General features: G+C 44.9%; 1 protein-coding gene across 2 annotated transcripts in view; it reads right to left on the bottom strand.

Moving 5' to 3' along the window:
* Positions 1–15,554, bottom strand: part of ARHGEF7 (Rho guanine nucleotide exchange factor 7) — a 135,092-nt gene extending 119,538 nt beyond the window's left edge. For both annotated transcript variants that reach the window (XM_068171196.1, XM_068171247.1), the window contains exon 1: positions 15,338–15,554. In XM_068171196.1, coding sequence (XP_068027297.1) covers positions 15,338–15,502 — 165 coding nt within the window. In that variant the 5' untranslated portion in view covers positions 15,503–15,554. The remainder of the gene's footprint in view (positions 1–15,337) is intronic.
* Positions 15,555–18,118: the final 2,564 nt, after the last annotated feature.

Raw genomic sequence — 18,118 nt, 5'->3', positions numbered from 1 at the left:
CTTACCCCAGCATAGAAGCAGCTTCACAAAAAGGAATTTTTGACTGAACTTGAAAGAAAAGAGCCTCTGACATGTGCTCTCTGCAGCCACAATCATACTGCCCTCAGTTCAACCTCTACCCTGAAAGTGCAGACATTTCTCAGTAAAGCAGCCAGCCCCACAGGCTTTCAGGGCCAAAGCTTAACTTAGCACAGCTTAACTCAAATTCTGTGTATATCTAAGTGTGAGAAACTGGTTATAATATTTGGCTTTCGCAAGGGGAATTACTGGGGACCGTGGGGCTCGATCATTGGGCTGGATTGTTGGGCTGATGGTCTGTATTGTGTGGGGTATTGGGAAAGAAAGGTGAGGCGTCAACAGGTCTAAAAACTGGCCAGGTCAAAAGTGCAGGTTTTGTCTCAGTCCTGATGGAGAGGGGTGGGAGCATGTAGGGGAATATATGAATATGTACGTTTTAATATATGAATATGTATGTTTGTTGTCTCTGTAAGTTCACCTTGTGTTGTTGGGGTGCACCTCTAGCAAACTCGCTATGCGCCCAGCACTGTGTTGCCTTTATTTTATAATAAACTGGTTATAAATTTCAGCAGTGAGTTCGTTTCTCACATAAGCATCATTTCACGATACATTCATTTATTTCCATTGAATACTTTAGCAAACAAACCATTGGCCAGACTGAGAAGTAAGCAGACTTGCAACCCTGGACACTTTTTTCTTTTGGAAGGAGAAAGCCTAGCACGGAAGTGCACTGTAAGTTGCTAAGGTGGCAACACACAACACATGCATCTTGTCCTTTAACTATACATTACATTCATAGAGGAGATGTGTTAAATTAATATGTTTGTCAACGGTGCATAAACTCACAAGCATAGCACTGGGAACTTCACATCACGTTCACTTCAAACATTGCATCAAGCTCAAACCAAGGTAGTGCCTTCCCATGTGTTTACATGATATGAACCTCTCTGACACTGTGACACCACAAAAATTAACAAATACAACAGCATGACAGAGTGAACCTGGTACAAAGAAATTTAAAACACGAGTCACTATCGTTTTCTAAACACAACATTCACATGAGTTTTAAATTAAATTCACTATGTCCTAATACGAGGAATTTGACAGCAATATGAGTTAGTAATTTTCCTTTCTTCAAGCAAGCACACACATGCACACAGCCCTAAACTCCTCAAATTGTTTAGTACTATGCTAAACTGCTGTGGGTTAAGAATAGCCTTTTTACTAAACAAAAACTTAAAGGGAATGCCAAAGAAGTCCTACATGCGTACAACAACCCAAAAGATGATCTCAGTAGATTCAGAAAGTATTACAAGCAGTGAGAGAAGCCTCCTGGAAACACCAGAAGTTTCATCCCTCTTGCTTGGTTTTTGCTGGTTTCATATTTATTGCTTGCTATACTTTCTGATTACTCTAATTAATTTACTGCATTCTAGTAGGAAACCTCAAGCTCGGCCAATCTTGCCAACATCCCTTGCTATAAAGGGTTCCAGAGAATCCTACTAGTATGTATATGTTGATGCTTCTAACACACTTCTTCCTCCATATTCCTAATTCTTACAAAGTAAATACATAATTGCCATTTATAATTTTTTTTTTTGCTTAAATTATTTGCATAATAACTGGGGTTTGTTTGCCTTTAGAGGTCAGACTTCCTCATCTTTTTTTTGCACCCGTAATTTTCCTGGTTGCTTCTGTTTTATCAAGGCCTATTTTCAGTCTGAGGAACTTCAAAATTAATTCTACTCCCCAAATAAGAATAACCTCTAACAAGAAATGACAGCAAAACTAGATGTATTTCAAAAGAAATAAACATGCTATCTCATAATATAATCCACATTAACACTCCTTAGTCCTAAAGTCTCCACACATTAAGCACAGAACTCAATAATTGTAAGATACCCAGATATACTACTACCTTGTAAGAGACTGTAAAATACCTGGAAGTAGGCCCCCATAAAGAGATAAGGAGAGACATATGATTAAAGGAGGGCAAAAACCTTCCTATTAAAGATTCAAAAAACAACATGCAAAGAAAACCCAGCCCCATAAATAGTTCTCTATTTTATAGATTCACAGAATGGGTTGGGCTGGCAGGCACCTGGAAGATCACCTTGTCCTAACCCTCCTGCCACAGGCAGGAACACCTTCCACTAGACCAGGTTGCTCAAGGCCTCATTCCATCTGGCCTTGAATACCTCCAGGGACAGGACATCCACAACCTCCCTGGGCAGCCCGTTCCAGTGTCTCACCACCTTCACTGGGAAAAATTTCTTTCTAATATCCAGTCTAAATCTACCCTTCTCAGTTTTCAGTCCATTCCCTCTCTTCCAATCACAACAAGCCCTTGTAAAAAGTCCCTTCCTAGCTTTCACTTAGGCCCCTTTCAGGTAGTGGAAGGCCACTGTAAGATCTCTACAGAGCCTTCTTTTCTTCAGGCTAAACAGCCCCAAATCTCATAGGGAAGGTGCTCCAGCCCTCTGATCATCTTAACAGCCTCTTCTTTCAGATATGAAGTTTAAAATGCATGCCAAATACACATCTGTCAGACTGTGCCCTTACCATCACTCTAATGCATATTTCCAGCTAAAAATCACCTTTCTTCAAAAGAATAAAATAAGTTAGAGTAAATCTTGAGAAATGCCATTTCTTCTTTCACAAAACAAAAACATGGGAAAGAACACCAGGGGCAATGTGAGAAGCAGGCTACCATTTTCCCAGCTCTGTGGCAACAGTGGCATTTCTATCTAATGGGAAACGGAAGCATATGCATAACAAATCTGAAAATATGTTAGCATTTGTATCCTGCTAGAATTGTAAAGTGTTAATGATCCCTTAAACCGAAACAAGCCCAGTAAGTTGTTTACCTGGGAAATCTTAATGTGATTCTGGCAACCTTTTCCTACAGAGGGCTAAGAAACAAAGTGAGGGACCTGAGTAATCAACTAAACACTGCTGACAGAATCTGAAAGTGCAGTTATGTGGGCCAAGCCCATGTTAAAATCACATGGTATGGGATATCCTTTACATACAGTTATAGGAAGGTCATGAGGGTGACCTCTCTCACATAGAATAGAATAGAATAGAATAGAATAGAATAGAATAGAATAGAATAGAATAGAATAGAATAGAATAGAATAGAATAGAATAGAATAGAATAGAATAGGACAGAACAGAATAGACCAGGTTGGAAGAGACCTTCAAGATCATCACATCCAACCCATCAACCAATCCAACCCACCTAAACAACTAAACCATGGCACTAAGCACCCCATCAAGTCTCCAAAGATCATATTTATACCTCACAGACTATTCAAAATTTAACAGTTATCTTCTAGTCTGCCTGAATAATGGCAAATACATTCAGAGAGAAAGAGTAAACATAATAAAATTCATGTATCATACTCCAAAATTACTTTGTTTCAGAAAAAGTAACACAGAAAGCCTATGAAATAAAGTAGTTATATATTTTCCTCTACAGTATTTGCTTCATCCTCTTGTTTTCATAGACCAACACCATTGATTCATTCATAGGGCCTGTCTTTATCTCACATGTTCATTCAGCTCCTAGTACAAAGAGGCGTCAGTGTCCAATTGGAACCTCTACATGCTCTAGCAATACAAGTAAAAAAAGGTTACTAGTAATTAGAAAAGAGAGGGATTTCAAAGGGACCTGTTGGATTCTTAATTATGGACCAGGGCTCCACTGTGGAATCCAAAAGAGACAAGTGGAAGGTAATACGCTTCTTTATGGTAACAGGGACAGATACTGATTAAGATTTAATCTCTCAGGGAATAGTTCTGAAAACCATAGATAGTTCATTGAAGACATCTGTGTGATGCTCTGCAACTGTCAAGGAATGCAATACATTTTCTGCCACTCAGAAATGATGGAGAACAATCTGCGAAGCAAATAGATAGTACCTAGCTAAATGTCACATCCCTTTTTTTTATGGTAAGTCTATGATTTTAGTCAACCACAACAAATATATAAAAAATGGTGATGCATTGAGAGCCTGCATCAAGAAAAGATATGACAGAAGTGGTCAGAAAAAAATTTAAAAGGCTACTATTAGTTCATTTGGACAGAGAAAGTATGTGAGGAAAATAAGCAAGGAACAGAAGGAGTTTGTCCTCATTTAGACCCAACTGGCAGCTAAGTCCCTTGCAGGCACTCACACACACAGCCTCCCCACACATCCTCAGTAGGATGCAAAGGAGAATTCAGAGAGAAAGGCAACACCCCATGGGTTGAGATGGATGGTCTGGAGAGCTGGGCAGGGGTGAACTTCATAAAGTATAACAAGAGCAAGCGTAGAGTCCTGCACCTGGGAGGAATAGCCCCATGCATCAGTATAGGTTAGGAGACGACCTGCTGGAAAGAAGCTCTGCAGAGAAGGATCTGGGATCTGGTGGACAGCTACACCATTAGCCAGCAATGTGTCCTCACAGCCAAGAAGGCCAGTGGTATTCTGGGGTGCATTAAGAAGTGTGGCCAGCAGGTTAAGGGAGGTCATCCACCACCTCTACTCTGCCTTGGTAAGGATGCACCTGGAATACTGTGTCCAGTTCTGGGCTCTGCAGTTCAGGAAGAAACATCACAGACCATCACAGAAGAATGCAATCCCAAAAGGAGGTGTTGCAGAGACAAGGTGGACAAGGGTGTTGTCCTCTGTCACAATATGCCACATCATTTACCCTTATCCTCTTCATCCAGCCTGAAGTCTGTATCTGCCTCACAGCAGGAAAGAATTGTCTCTCCAGGTTTCTGAACACCTTGTAGGCACAGTGCATTACTGCATTCCAATCAGTAAAAATACTGTAGGTGAACAATGCAGCCAAGCTAATGAAAGGGTCCTATTAACCACATTTGGTCCCACAGCTGCTGTGGTTTATGTCCAGCCCTTTTCAGTGGCTAAGGCACAACATCAAGGGCAACTGATTTCCAACGAAGCATGGTGGCAGAGAGGGAAACACTTCCATCACAAGCGCTGAAGGCTGGAGTTTGTCAACAAGGTTTGTGGTCAGGGAAAAAAACAGGATTTTAAAAAATTATAAGGAGGAAGCCAAGACATTCTCACACTAACCTGGGCTGTGAAGCTGCAAGTGACTCACTGTCCAGCAATTCCTGCAGGCTCGTTCCCTCCCCACCACTCCCAGCTGTGTTACCTCTTCCCAGTTCCTGCACTAGGGCCCATCTCTTGAGGTGTTAGGGTTTCCCACTCTGTCCTCTGTTCCAGAACACTTCCTCTCACAGATTGCACCCAGCAGGGATGGAAAGAGTGGCACCGCAGCAACATTCTCTGCAGCTATACAGGAGGACATCATCTGGTTCTTGAGGAAGCATCCATTGCTAGAGACCACTGACGGGTATTGTCAGTGAAGAGACCTGCGCTTTGAGGACTGTGGATGGAGCCTCATAATCCCCACAGGGGGGCAGTGCAAGAGTCACAGCTGCACTTCACACAGTTACATCTTCTAGTTCTTTAAGTGGAGAGCACCCTGAATTCAAGCCCAACCACTTCATGGATCACAGATCCTGCTGGTGACATTAGATGACACTATCAGGATGCTAAAAATAGACTAAAACAAAAATCAGGATTCTCAGCAAGGTGCAGTTTTGTTTTAAAATCAGGTGTCTTGATGGAACACCAGATCTTACCACTTCTGAAGTACTGTGGTTCTTTAATACCTATGTTTCCCAAGGTATGAGCCCTGTTGCACACAAACCTTTCAATAGTAGTTACCATGTTCTAGATACCTGTATTTTGGAATGAGCAGTCAGTCAGCATAGTATGAGCTAGATCCAGTAAAAGACTGAAGTTCTTGGAAGACATGAACTAAAGTGCCCAAATTTGAAATTTCCTGGGTTCACACAAGAATTCACCTAGGTTCTGCATACAGCATAAAGCAAAAGGCAGGTGCCTTAAAACATCCCCTAAATTTCTTGTACACTGAAAAGGATACCCAGCCTTGAAGTTAACCAAGAGCTAAGACATAGAAGGCGGCAAGAGTGCATTTATGTTCTTTACCCCATCCAGGACTTAAACACAGTGAGCCATCATCTGCTTGGCATCCTGAACTCCAGTTGTCTCCTGGACAAGAGTCCTTTGGGTATCCTTTGGAAGAACTCAACATTGCATCCTGTCTGATAGACATCAGTACAGCTAACCATACATCTGACACTCCTCTGCTGCATACTCTACATCATCACACCACTCTCTGTATTCCATCCTTCTATCTATTCCATTTCAGACCACACAACACCAGCAATTCCAGACCAGCAATTACAATCTCACAACTAACCCTACTCTTCCACCACACACCCATATCCCACCACCCTTTCTTTACTTTCCTATGGGACATACCAACTCATCAGCTACAGCTCCATGCTTCCTCAGCTTCCACCTTGTTACAGCATTTGGAACCAGGTTGAATGAAGACTTCTGCAGCTCTTCAAAGTTCTTCCCCTGCACTTGTTCAGAAATGCTCATCTGCTTGACCAGCTTTCCTTAACAGCGACCTTCTTTCAAACACTGATAGCGTGCCTTAGCTGCTTCAGTTCCTTATTGGTAATAGCACTCAAAAACTAAGTTCAAAAACTAAGTTTGCAGAGACAATTTAGTTTGGTTAAAGTGCCAGCCAGGTCTGTGGCAGCCTTGATAAACTGGTTCTTTTGAGTCTAACACAACAACTAGAGACACCTTTTTTCTTTAATGTGTTCTGCAAAAATGATGTTGTAAAACTAATACAGCTGTTTGAGCTCATCCATTGTGATTTGCACTTGTATTAAACAACGTTCAGGGAAACAGTACTGTGCTTTTGTCACTGCCCTGGGACCCTGATCAAATTCCCATGAAACTGACTCCAAGGGGGCAGGTATTTGACCAAGTCCTGAGACACAGTAAGTTAAGGGTGCTGTGACATTCCAGACAGCATTGTTCTTTTCTTGATCTTCCATTATATTTTAATATTTCAAACACAAACAAGATATTTAGACAGCATCAAGACATTAAAATGCCAAGCATGTGAAACTTAGCAAATACAAGACTGGCAGCTGCCTTTACAACTGCAATTACAATGCTCTTGCAGACTCACTTTGTGAACTGCAGTAGGCAGGAGGCCTACTGGAACACAGGAGCATGCCTGAAGAATTTTATATATACGCATATGAGGGTCTAGTTGCAGCTACAGGAGTTACCTACTTTATAGTGTTTCCTACATGCTGAGAACTAATAGTCATAATTCCTGTGGTTTTGCTTATTTCCTTGCTGTTTAAAAGAGAAAACCGGCTAGTGTGCAACTGTCAGCCTCATGCTGCAGAGCTCCAGTGGTGACAGCATTTGGTGCCCAGAGGAAGATCTGAGAAGAAAAAGCCCAACTGAAGTGCTGCTCCAGATGTGGGCAGCGCTCAGCATACAGCATTCAGGCAGTTCTTGCTGAAAACCTACCTAAGGAGGTTCCTCTGTGAAGCAGGGCTGGTGAGTAGGGATTTTTGCACCCTTTTCTCACATAAACCCTGCAGTGTTTCCCAGAAAGCATGTTTTGATGCAGCACAAGCTCAGGCTTCAGAAGTCCAATCACTCAGGGTTTGTTTACACTGGGAGAGCTCTGCTGCTAGATATGCTGGCATTGCTCCTCTCTATGGATGTAACATATGCCAGAGAGGGAATTCCTCTGCCAGTCTAACTGTACCACATTCCTCAGTGACATTAACAAAGCCAACAAAAGCACTTCTCAGTCAGCACAGTTGCACTGGCAGGGGTACTGGGGAGAAGGGGAAGGAGGGGGGATGTGGTGTATGATTTTTGACTGCTTTTTCCCCCTGTGTGTGAAAATATTCTGTTGAACTACTAAATCTCTACCTTCTCCTGGGCAAGTGTGGTGGGTTAACACCTTTTTCTGAAAACAAAAGAAGAAAGCAGGGGGGAGGGCTTGCGGGTACTTTACACTCCCTGAAGGGCGTCTTCCCCCTGGGAAAGCTGAGTCTGTTCCACTCCCCCCTCCCTGCCCAGCAAGGGTATAAAAAAAGCAGGACCTCATAGCTGTGGGATCTCCTTTTTGGCTCCTGCCTCTGCTGGATGAGAGCTACAGCAGCTGCCCTCCTGATCCTCAGCCACGTGGCCGGACCTGATCCTTCTCCCTGCTGCCTCTGCGCCTCCTCAGAGACAGACTGGTTTTGTATTATTCTTTTTCTATCCCCCTCCCATCCATTCTTGTTCCTTGCCCTTGTGAACCCTTTTTCCCTGTTATTGCTATATATATATATATATTTTGAAGAAAAAAAAAATTACTTGCCTCTCTACTTCCAAGCTGACTCCAGATTGTTGCTTAGTGGATTTGCTCCTAACCTTTTTTTTCCCTCCTCTCCCTGTTTGGAGGGAGGAGGTGGGGGGGAAGTGGGGAAGAGATTCTCAGCCTTTTCCCCATTTGAGCTTTTAACTCTCAGTTAAGGCTCAAACCACTACAGCAAGCTGCCAACACTGTCCAACAGTGCTCACTGCAGAGTAAGAAAATGGAGACCTGAACAAAATGCACTTAGACTTGAGCACTATGTTGTGGGCCAAGCGGAGGCTCTGCCCACTGGCTGCCAAAGGTCCATGCTGAGGAGCAGCACAACAGGAACTTCTTGCAGATAAGGATGGCCACCCCTCCTCGACTCTGTAGTGCTGGAGGTGAGTGGTGGCAGCAATCACATCATACTGACAGATGTGGAGAGAAGATGGCTTTGCCTTATACAGCAGAGTCAAGGAAGGGTGCACAGCGTCATACTGGCTGAGAGTCAGGAAGTAAAGCACAGCCAATCCAGGTGCAGGACTGACACCACTTCCAAGCTGCCAGCTCAGAAAACTTTTGCAAGCTCTGTCGTACTCAAAATGTTTTAAGATTCCAGCTCTTCAAACCACAGCCACTGGGCAATGTCTCATTCAAACTGTTAAAAAAAGATGCATACTGAATTACTCTCAGTGGTTCAAAGCCAAATTTTAAACACATATATGTGTACATGTATACATATACATATATATAAATACACTTACATACATATGTAATTTGTAAACTTAAAGCCAGGCTTCCAGTTTTCCTAGGGCTTGAATTACAATCTTAAACATTTTCAGCTGAACAATGTGCTGCCCTCAGCCGCCAGCACACAGTAGTGAAAGGAGTGAGCATGCTGGTGCCATTCCCACAGCTTTTCCTTTTTTCCCACATAGACACAGCATTCAGAAGGCACCTGAGGGCCTTCTCTGTTGTCCATACTATGCACAGACATGGAAAGAATGTATCTAGAAACTGTGGCAATCACATTAATAAAAGTAAGACAGAAAAACTATGTTATCTTTCTATAGTTTGTCACAAAACAATTTAGTCACCAACAGTTTCCTTAAGTGCCCCCTCTTCTCAGGGTCCGACACGGCCTTGTTTAATTCAGTTTAGACCCTTATGCATTGAGGAGGTTTGATTCTAAAGGAAAAAAGACAGCAAACACAGATGCAAGTCCTGTGCTTCCTCAGTGCACACAGACTGTGTTTCTCCGAATAACACCACAATTACTAAGCCAGTGCATAGATGGGAAAAGCAAAGGCATTCTCCTTCAGTGCATCTGTGCACTCCTGCTCTCACAATAGGAGTAACATGGTACATGACAACGTGGCCAGTGACAACTCTGTAACAGGACCAAACAATCCCATAAGCAGCTCACAGTAACACCTAGGAGAACAGCATGCATTCAGCAAAGAGGCACTCTAACAACTTCATTCAGTTGATGTTCCCCTGGCACCTGACTCATCCCTGGAGCAAAAGCATCTACACACATTGGTGCTCCCCAAGCATGCAGCCATGGCACACACAGCTGCCTGGCAAGGATCATTCTTGCCAAAAGCACAGTAATCACCTTGGGAGGCTCTACATAATGACTACTGTTTAGGAGGAGAGAGCACATCCACAGTAAAAAGCAGATTTTACTTCTTGCCTCCCAGGTCTAGTCCTGTGATGACCTGCTGCTGCGACACCAGCAGCTGCAATACCTTCCCAACAGATTTCAATGAGTGAAGGAGGACAGCCCTTTGGTTCAGTCGGGCAGACCCTGACAGCTTCACTGGGGCTGCATGGGCAAGTATCCTGCCAGAAGAATTTTCCCAACTGCTCGGGTGCAGCCAGCACCTGGCAAGAGTAACCTCTGCATCATTGGTCAGATGTTCACTACTCACTCCTGAGCTCTTGCCTGGGCTCCACAGTCAGCTCACAGCCAACACTGCACCCTCTACAAAGGTACTGGGCTATAAAAATCACCACTTGTTATTAACTCTGATTCCCGAACACGTTGCCTTTCTTCTTCCTTTGCAACACAAAATACCACCTTCAGGCCACACCTTCTCACCACAGGACAGAAATACCTGGTTCCAGTACATCCCTGTGAAACTGGAGACAAGTGAACAAAAATTTCCCTCTGCCAGAGCAGTAAGCGCACACATTTATCGTGAGGACAAGGCTGGCGAGATGGCTGCTGCACATGTCAGCCCAAATCTTCATTTTGGGGAGTGCTCTTGTTCAGTGCTTGCACTCCTACACAGTAATTCATTTGCTTTCTGAGGCACAAAGAGTTAATTTCTTCCTAAACTAGAACAACCCATTTAGCCAAAGATCTCCATCATTAAAAAGACTATCATCCTAGTATACGAGACAAAAGATCATTTTTGCTGCCAGCAGTCCTGACACTATCTCAACAAATAACCAAATTAATATAAACACCAATGCCCAATCCTCCACAGAGAGAACCAAGTTTTCTTCCCACCACACACCAAGTCTCAGCCAGCAAGAGAAAGCTGTATTTATTTTCCTGGGGCCAGCCCTGCACGGCTTCTCTCACGCCTCAGTGATGCAGGAGCAGCAAGAGGAAGCGGCTGTGGTTTGGATCAGCCTCCCACGCACAGCACAGCAGCTTCTGGACTGTTTAATCCTCTGCTCGATGCGAGGGCTGGGGATAGTCTGGTTGATGGAGCAGGGCCAAGGCGTGCGAGACCCAGCCGCACACCCAGCACACTTCCCCATCCCCTGCCTTCAAAGCGCTGAACCAGCTGCTCTCATCCCCTCCAGGAGCCCCTAACAGGAAAGAGGGGACAATGAGGTACCAAATGGCTGCTGTATTGCATCCCCTGATGAGTCTTCCCTATTTTCCCTGAACAGAACAAAGATATCCTCAAAATGATGTTTTCTGTCGAACAGCTGACCAAAAATGAAAGTACAGACAAAACTTAATGGAGCGTGAAGCCTCATATGACAAGGAAAATTCCCGCTCTAGTTCTCATCTCTGTTTACAACATCAAAAGTGGGTCAAACTGGTCTGCGATGGAGGAATCTGTTTGGAAAATGATCTCTGCGAGGAAAAGCATCTAGGTGGCAGACAACTACACTGCAATGCTTCCACAGGGATCCTCTCCCTTGCTATCTATGTAACTCAATTTTACAGCGCAGAGATGAAATCCTGTAACTCGAAACCACAGTTTTTCATTCAAATTACTTGAATTTAGCAATTCCCCATGCTTTTAGAGCAGATAACAGACCAGTGTGTTTTCAGTACAGACCTCAGTGCTTTAAAAAATTAAGATGTCTGGGCTTGGTGGAGGAGAGGGAAGCTGATCTGGGGTTTTATTGGTTTTGTGGCATTTTGTTTGTTTGCTTGTTTGTTTTTTTAGTCATTGCTCTCCTTTTTTTTTCTTTCCCATGTTCAGGGTAAGATTACTGAGCAGTACCATGTCACTGCCTAACCCAACTATTTTGGTTTACCTTGCCATGGTCCCTCTCAAAATGCAAAATAATCATAACGACATCAAATGGGAGCCCAAAAATTAGAGAAGAAGTCTGTAATAACATTGATTTCCAAAGTATTTCCCTTCAGAGTTCTAGAAACCTGGTGAATTTACTATCTGTCTTTTGCTGTTGTTCAAGATAGAAGATGACTGTAATGTAAACAAATTTAGCCAAAACTTCCTGGTAAGAAGCTCTGTACATTATTCTGTGTAGGGATGTACATAAATACACAGCAACCTAAAGGAAGAATGTAATAACCAGCCTTGAACTTAAGAAAAATCTGTTATTTGACCTCAAGTACTTGATTCCATTTATTTATTAGAAATGTTCTGCTACTTGTTCTTAGGGTGCCCAGATCTTTAAAAAGCACAAAACGGGGGGGAGGGGGGAAGTATTATTTAATCCCTGCACATATTGAATCCTCTTTCTAAACAGTTTTTGAATGAAGGAAATGCATTTACAGCAGTCTATGAAACACATTTTAAAACAAACAAACAAAAAGAAAAGGATAAACATTAATTTGTATTTTTAATGTTCTCTTTGGTATTAGTTACTACTTTGTTTTTACAGAAAAAATGAGCCCTGGGAGTCTTCAAAGTGTCTGCTGATGTCAGGTATTTATAGGAAGTTATGATCTCAAGTGATTTTAGTAGTGGAATCAGTCTACATCTGTGGGACAAATCCGGTACCTTTAAAACTTCAAAAACATTAATTTTGAACTGGAGATTCTCAGGACAAATAAGGAATAAAAGGGCTCATAGTTAAAAGGGACTTGGTATAAAAAACATGACATGATGAACAACAGGAGTAAAAAAGGCATTGAAAAATAACATCACTCAGGGAGGTGTGTAAATTTTATGTTTTTATTAGGAAAAAAAGGGAGTGACATGTAAATAGCTCAGACTTCTAAAGGTAGTTGAGGGCATGGAAGAAGCATGCAGTGCATGCTCTGAGTCTAAGAGAAAAAGAATAGTCATAAAGTCAGATGGGAACATAAGTTAATTGTGTCCCTCAGATACATCTGTCAGTTAGAAAATGCAATATAAAAGTCTCACAAAACCAAACACAGTTTTCCTCACAAAACTAAGAATGTTAAAAAAAGAAAAAAAAAAAAAAGAAAAAATTTAAAAAGAAAAAAAAGGGGGGGGGGGGTGGGAAGAGGGGGAGAAGGGGGAAGGCGGGGAAGAAGGTGTTCTTCCTCAGACTTAACTAAGCCAAAGCCAGAAGATACACACTAGGTCAGCAGGGATCTCTGGCTGCCACCTCTCCTAGCACTCTGCCAGACGTGGGGCAAGCACGGGAAGTTAGGAACCTGCAAAGTGCCGGTGTTTCTCCCACCCTTGGCTGTCATCCCAGCCCACACACCACTCGCAGCAAACCCGTGCCTCCAAACCACGAGGTCCATGATAACCTCCCTGACAGCCCCGTGCGTACCAGGCTGGTTGCAGAGGAGAGCTGTGGGGAGCTTGCGCCTCTCTGCAAAGCCCTCCTCTGGGTGTGGATACCGTGAAGGGAATCCCTGCCCAAACATCAGAGTTAGCTGCTTCTCTGCTGTGAAAAGAGTTTCTCATTCACGCTAACCAAGCAACTCCTAGTTATACCATACCCAGAAAAGCACATTAAGTTACTGAGCACTGTTCCAACACTTATTTCTGTCGTGCTCTTTTATTTATTTTGTTGTTCATAAAGCCTGTTTCCCAGATTGAGTCCAGGACCCCAACTTACTACACTCGACAGCCATACAAGGAGAAAGACTTTCTGCCCCAAAGATCAGGACTCAAAGCCATGGGAATTTGGTGAGGTTTTCAGAGAGAGGCACCCAGAATGGCACAGTGGGGATTGGCTGCCAAGACCCTCCTCAGGCTTGGTGCCACCAGGCAAGAAAATCTGGAGGCAAGGAGGCACACGCAGAACCTGCCCAAGCAAATGGGCAGTCAGGCAGGGGATCCCAACACTGAGGGTGTCCGTGCCCTGGATGGCAGAGCAGGCTATTTACCTGCTGTGGAGCCACACCTTACAGTCCAGTGTACAGGAGAGCAGTTTACACACTGCATTCCAAAACCGCAAAGCTTCGGCACCTCAAGGCTCTACTGCCCAAACAGCCACTTCTGGGAAAATGGTGGCAGGAAAGCTGGCAGCAGTAACTTTAGCTGTCCCAACTAGCTTTGCCAGTCACCATGGTGCATGCCAGTCACCCTACTTTACCCACACTAACAGCACCACCAACACACTGAGCCTGCTCACATCACTTCCATCAGCCACTAATAGCACCACAGGCTCCTGCACGGTTTATTGTCCCCAAGCCATCTCCTAATTTGTTTGTGAATTTAAGGTGCAGGAATGACCTACTACATCCAGTAGAGTGGGACTCCAGCCCAAGTCTAGAACCTTGATGCTACAACACAACACAAAGCACTAACAACAGCATTTGGTGGCAAACTGAAGGGTGATAGCCCAGTCCAGTGTCCTATCAAGCTCAAGGCACTGGTTTCCAACTCTGTGGGTCAGCAGACTACTTGAAAAGAAGCCACAAAAAGTAACAAAAGCCCATTGTCAACAGGCTCCAATGTGTGGAATGGTCTGCAAAAGGTAAAAGATATAGTACTATTTTCAAGCAAGTTTTCCATCAACATAATAGGATGACCTTCATCAATTTTCTTTTCACCACCTTGTATGAGCTTGTAACAAAAGTTTTGCCAATAGACAGGTTGTAATGTATGCTACAATGTGGAACATCAGATGGGACAACTGCATTGTCCCCAGTCTAGGGGCACACTATGAAAAAACAAATCCCTCCCCTCCAATTGAACTAGGACAGGAATTGGGTACCTACACATAACATATAAAAGTTACCTGACAGGGTACATTTCCTTCAAACACAACGCAGAACAGAACTGCAATGTGTTCTTTCAACCTCAAATTTTCTCCACAGGCTACAAAGCAGTAGAAGACCCAAATAACACTACAACAGCCTTCAAGAAAACTAAGCATCAAACATTAAGATGCCCTTCAGAGGCTGGAAGAGATGAGCTGAATCACCTCCCAAGTGAGGTGAGGCACTGACTATTCCAGCAGTTGCGTAGACAACTTTGCAGCCGGCTCCTGGTATACCAGAAAGGGTCCGTAACCCCCCCTCTCCAAAACGTGTTTCTCGCATGCACATCGAGGATTTTGATTTAGAAAGCGAAGCAATTCTTTTGAGTAAAACATTTGCAAAATAGTAGCTCCGGAGCAGAAAGCCCTCTCCAGCCAGGCTGCCGCTGCTGCTCGCCGCTCTCGCTCCGGCCCCCCGGGGCAAACGCCTGACCGGGGCTGTCACAGACCCACAAACACACTCCACTGCGCTCTTGACCCCACCAGGCCCGGGGGTACCCTCCTCTCTTCCGCGCTGAGGGAGGCTGCGCGGGGGGCCCGGCGGCGGGTGAGGCCGGGTCCGGGTGCGGCGGGCCCGATCGCACAAAGGGCGGCGCAGGGCGGCGGGGCGAGCGGAGGGGCAGAGCCGGGCACTTACTTTGTCTATGGTGCCCGGGAGCAGGCGGTCGAGCAGGCGGCAAAGCACCACCCCGTCCTTCAGGGAGGACTGGAGAAAGCCCTCGGGGTCGGAGATGGTCTTTTTGGGCGACTCCAAGACGCCCAGGGCGATCAACCACGTAACGGTCTGCTCTGCTGAATTCATGGCGGCGGCGAGGCGGGGGTCGCGGCACCCCGCGCCTCGCGTGGGTTTTGTGTCTCCCCGGGCGGGGGCTTCAGGCGGAGACCGGCGCCGCCCCCATGTGAATGCAGATGACGACGCCCCGGCCCCGCCGCCGCTACAGACACATGCAGCTGCAGTGCCGCCTCCTCCCCGCCCCCTCGCCGCCGCCGCCGCCGCTGCCGCCACTGCTGCCACAGTCGCCACCGCCGCCACCGCCGCCGCCGCCCCATGACATCACTGGCAGCGGCGGCAGAGCGGCCCCGCCGCGCGGGGGCAGCCTGCGGAGAACCGCGCTTCGCGCCCCACCGTACCGCTCCGCACCCCTCTCCGCTCCGCACCCCACTGCTCCGCGCCCACAGCACCGCTCCTCATCGCACCGCACTCAAAGGGGCGGGCGGCGGCTGCCCCTTAGTGGATGGACGGCGCCTCCGCGGGCGCGCAGCGGGGCGCGGGAAAGACCACTGGCCGGTCACCGGTTGCGGTGGCCTCTTTATGAGGCGAAGCTGCCAGATTCCCCGGGCCCTTATGTCCTCCTCGGCTCGGCAGGGCAACTGAATTCGTACCATCTAGCTCTGGAAGCACCCTGCGGTGGTTTTAGGCTATGCCTTTAAAATTTAGCTGCAGATTTCGAGCAGAAAAATGGGAAAATATAAATAAATCACTATTGGGTGTAAAAAGGAAAACAAGAGATTGTTCTAAACAAATTCATTGGATGAATGAACCACCCGCAGTGGGTTCCTCGCCTGGCTGGTCCCGTTAAGGCAATTTTTGCTTTTGCTCACCCATCGGACGGATCGCTGGCTTGCCCCGTCTCTCTCCATCCCCTCCACTATGCCGCAGCTCGCTATCTATCTCCCTGCTGCTCCTCCCGTGAGCTCCCACCCCTGTGGTGCACGGCACTGGTTGGGATGCCAATGTGAATGCTCAGGACTGGGAAGGCTGACCTGAAATGGAGCAATGAAAGCATTCCTGCACTTTTTTTTTTTTTTTTGGCAAACCCCATTCCTCAAGGCTTCTCTTGGACAGCACCCTACATGCAAAGTGTTAAGACCTGGCATGGGCTCTCCAGGGTTCCTCTGTTCCCATCAGCCTCCCTGATGCTGCCCATTCTCTCCTCCCTTCTCTTCGTACCCCACCTGACCCCCATAAGGAGCAAAACCACTTTCAAGGCAGTGTTGCCAACCCGGAACTCATCTCAGTGGTTCTGCTTCTGGACTGGCTCACTGTATCAACTGCCCCCACAGCCCCTGAGCAGCCCCTCTGGAGTGGTCTTCTGACCCAGAGTTCCCTCCGAAACACAGGGTTATGCCACGTGCTTCTTAGAAAGACAGGTGCCCTTGGATTTGAGATAAGATAATCTAACTCAAATATTCAATCTTCTTCTAATCCATAACAGAAGCAGATTTTCTTTAACACCCAAGGTATGATACCTCTTCCAAAATTTGTGAGCATTCACCATTTGAAACTTTGTCTTTCCTTTTATTCTTTCCATATATACTTTGAGCCACAGCTTCCCACCTGATAGCTGGTTAGCTATGAAGAACACACACATCTTTTCTTTTCTTTTTTTTTTTGAAAGCTGTGTGGATGGTCAACCTGGAGACCTTTGTTAGAAGCTTGCCACAGGTGGGAAAACTGTTTCCAAATCTTTAGAGGAAAAACATGGAACTGCCTGAAAGATTTAGGAGCACGACAGTCCCTTTGTGGCTTCATTCCTTATCAGACTTTCCCCTATGAAGTATTTACAACAAACCACTCAAACTCTCTGGAGCATTCCCTTGTTTTATCCTTTCTTCCTGCATGTTCCAGTACTGCCCATTTATACTGAAGGCTTGTGGGATAGACAGATATTTTACCCCTGCACCATCCAGGAAGTGGAATCTGTGCTGGGGTGGGAGTTTTGAAGTAACAGAAACAACAAAACATAAAATTATTGCCAATTGGTACTCCTCCTTCTTCTGTGTTTTGCAATTAAAGCAGTTTTGATTCTTTTTTGTGCTGACTTTAGTCCCACTTTTGTTCCTAAGTCACAAATTGGTGATATCTTTATTTAAGCACACTTTTGGTAATGTTTAAGCCATTGAAACTCTTTCTGAAAGCATCAAGAGGCATCATTTTAACCACCTTTTTCTATAAAATAGGTGGGAAAATCATTTGATACAGGCTCTCAGAAATAAATGACAGATATACAGCATGTATGTAGGTTCAAGTAACCTGAATCTCAAGACTTTCAGGTCTTAAATCTCTTTACAGAAGCAAAGAGAATTGTTTGTTTGTTTGCTTGTTGTATTTCATTTTTTGTTTGTTGTATTTAATTTTTGCTTGTTGTATTTCATTTTTGCATGTTGTATTTCATTTTTGCATGTTGTATTTCATTTTAACAATATCTGGACCCTCTTTTGAGAAGTAGTCTATTAAATATGTCAGCTAACTTTGGCAGAGATCTAACAGAGATCTAGATTTAACAGGGCATCATTTTCCATGAAGATTAAGCAGTTGCAAATTTATTTGGTCTTTCCCAAGCTTTTGTCATACTCTTAGAAGTTACTAAGGAAACCTGGTAGGCATGAGGTAGAAGGTAAATGTCTGCCTCGGATT

The sequence above is a fragment of the Melanerpes formicivorus genome, unplaced genomic scaffold (assembly GCF_026170545.1).
Source record: "Melanerpes formicivorus ecotype bairdi unplaced genomic scaffold, bMelFor1.0.p_v2 SCAF_1, whole genome shotgun sequence".
In the NCBI taxonomy this organism is placed as follows: domain Eukaryota; kingdom Metazoa; phylum Chordata; class Aves; order Piciformes; family Picidae; genus Melanerpes; species Melanerpes formicivorus.
The sequence above is the reverse complement of the archived record's forward strand: the minus strand, read 5'-3'. Positions and strand labels throughout refer to the sequence as shown.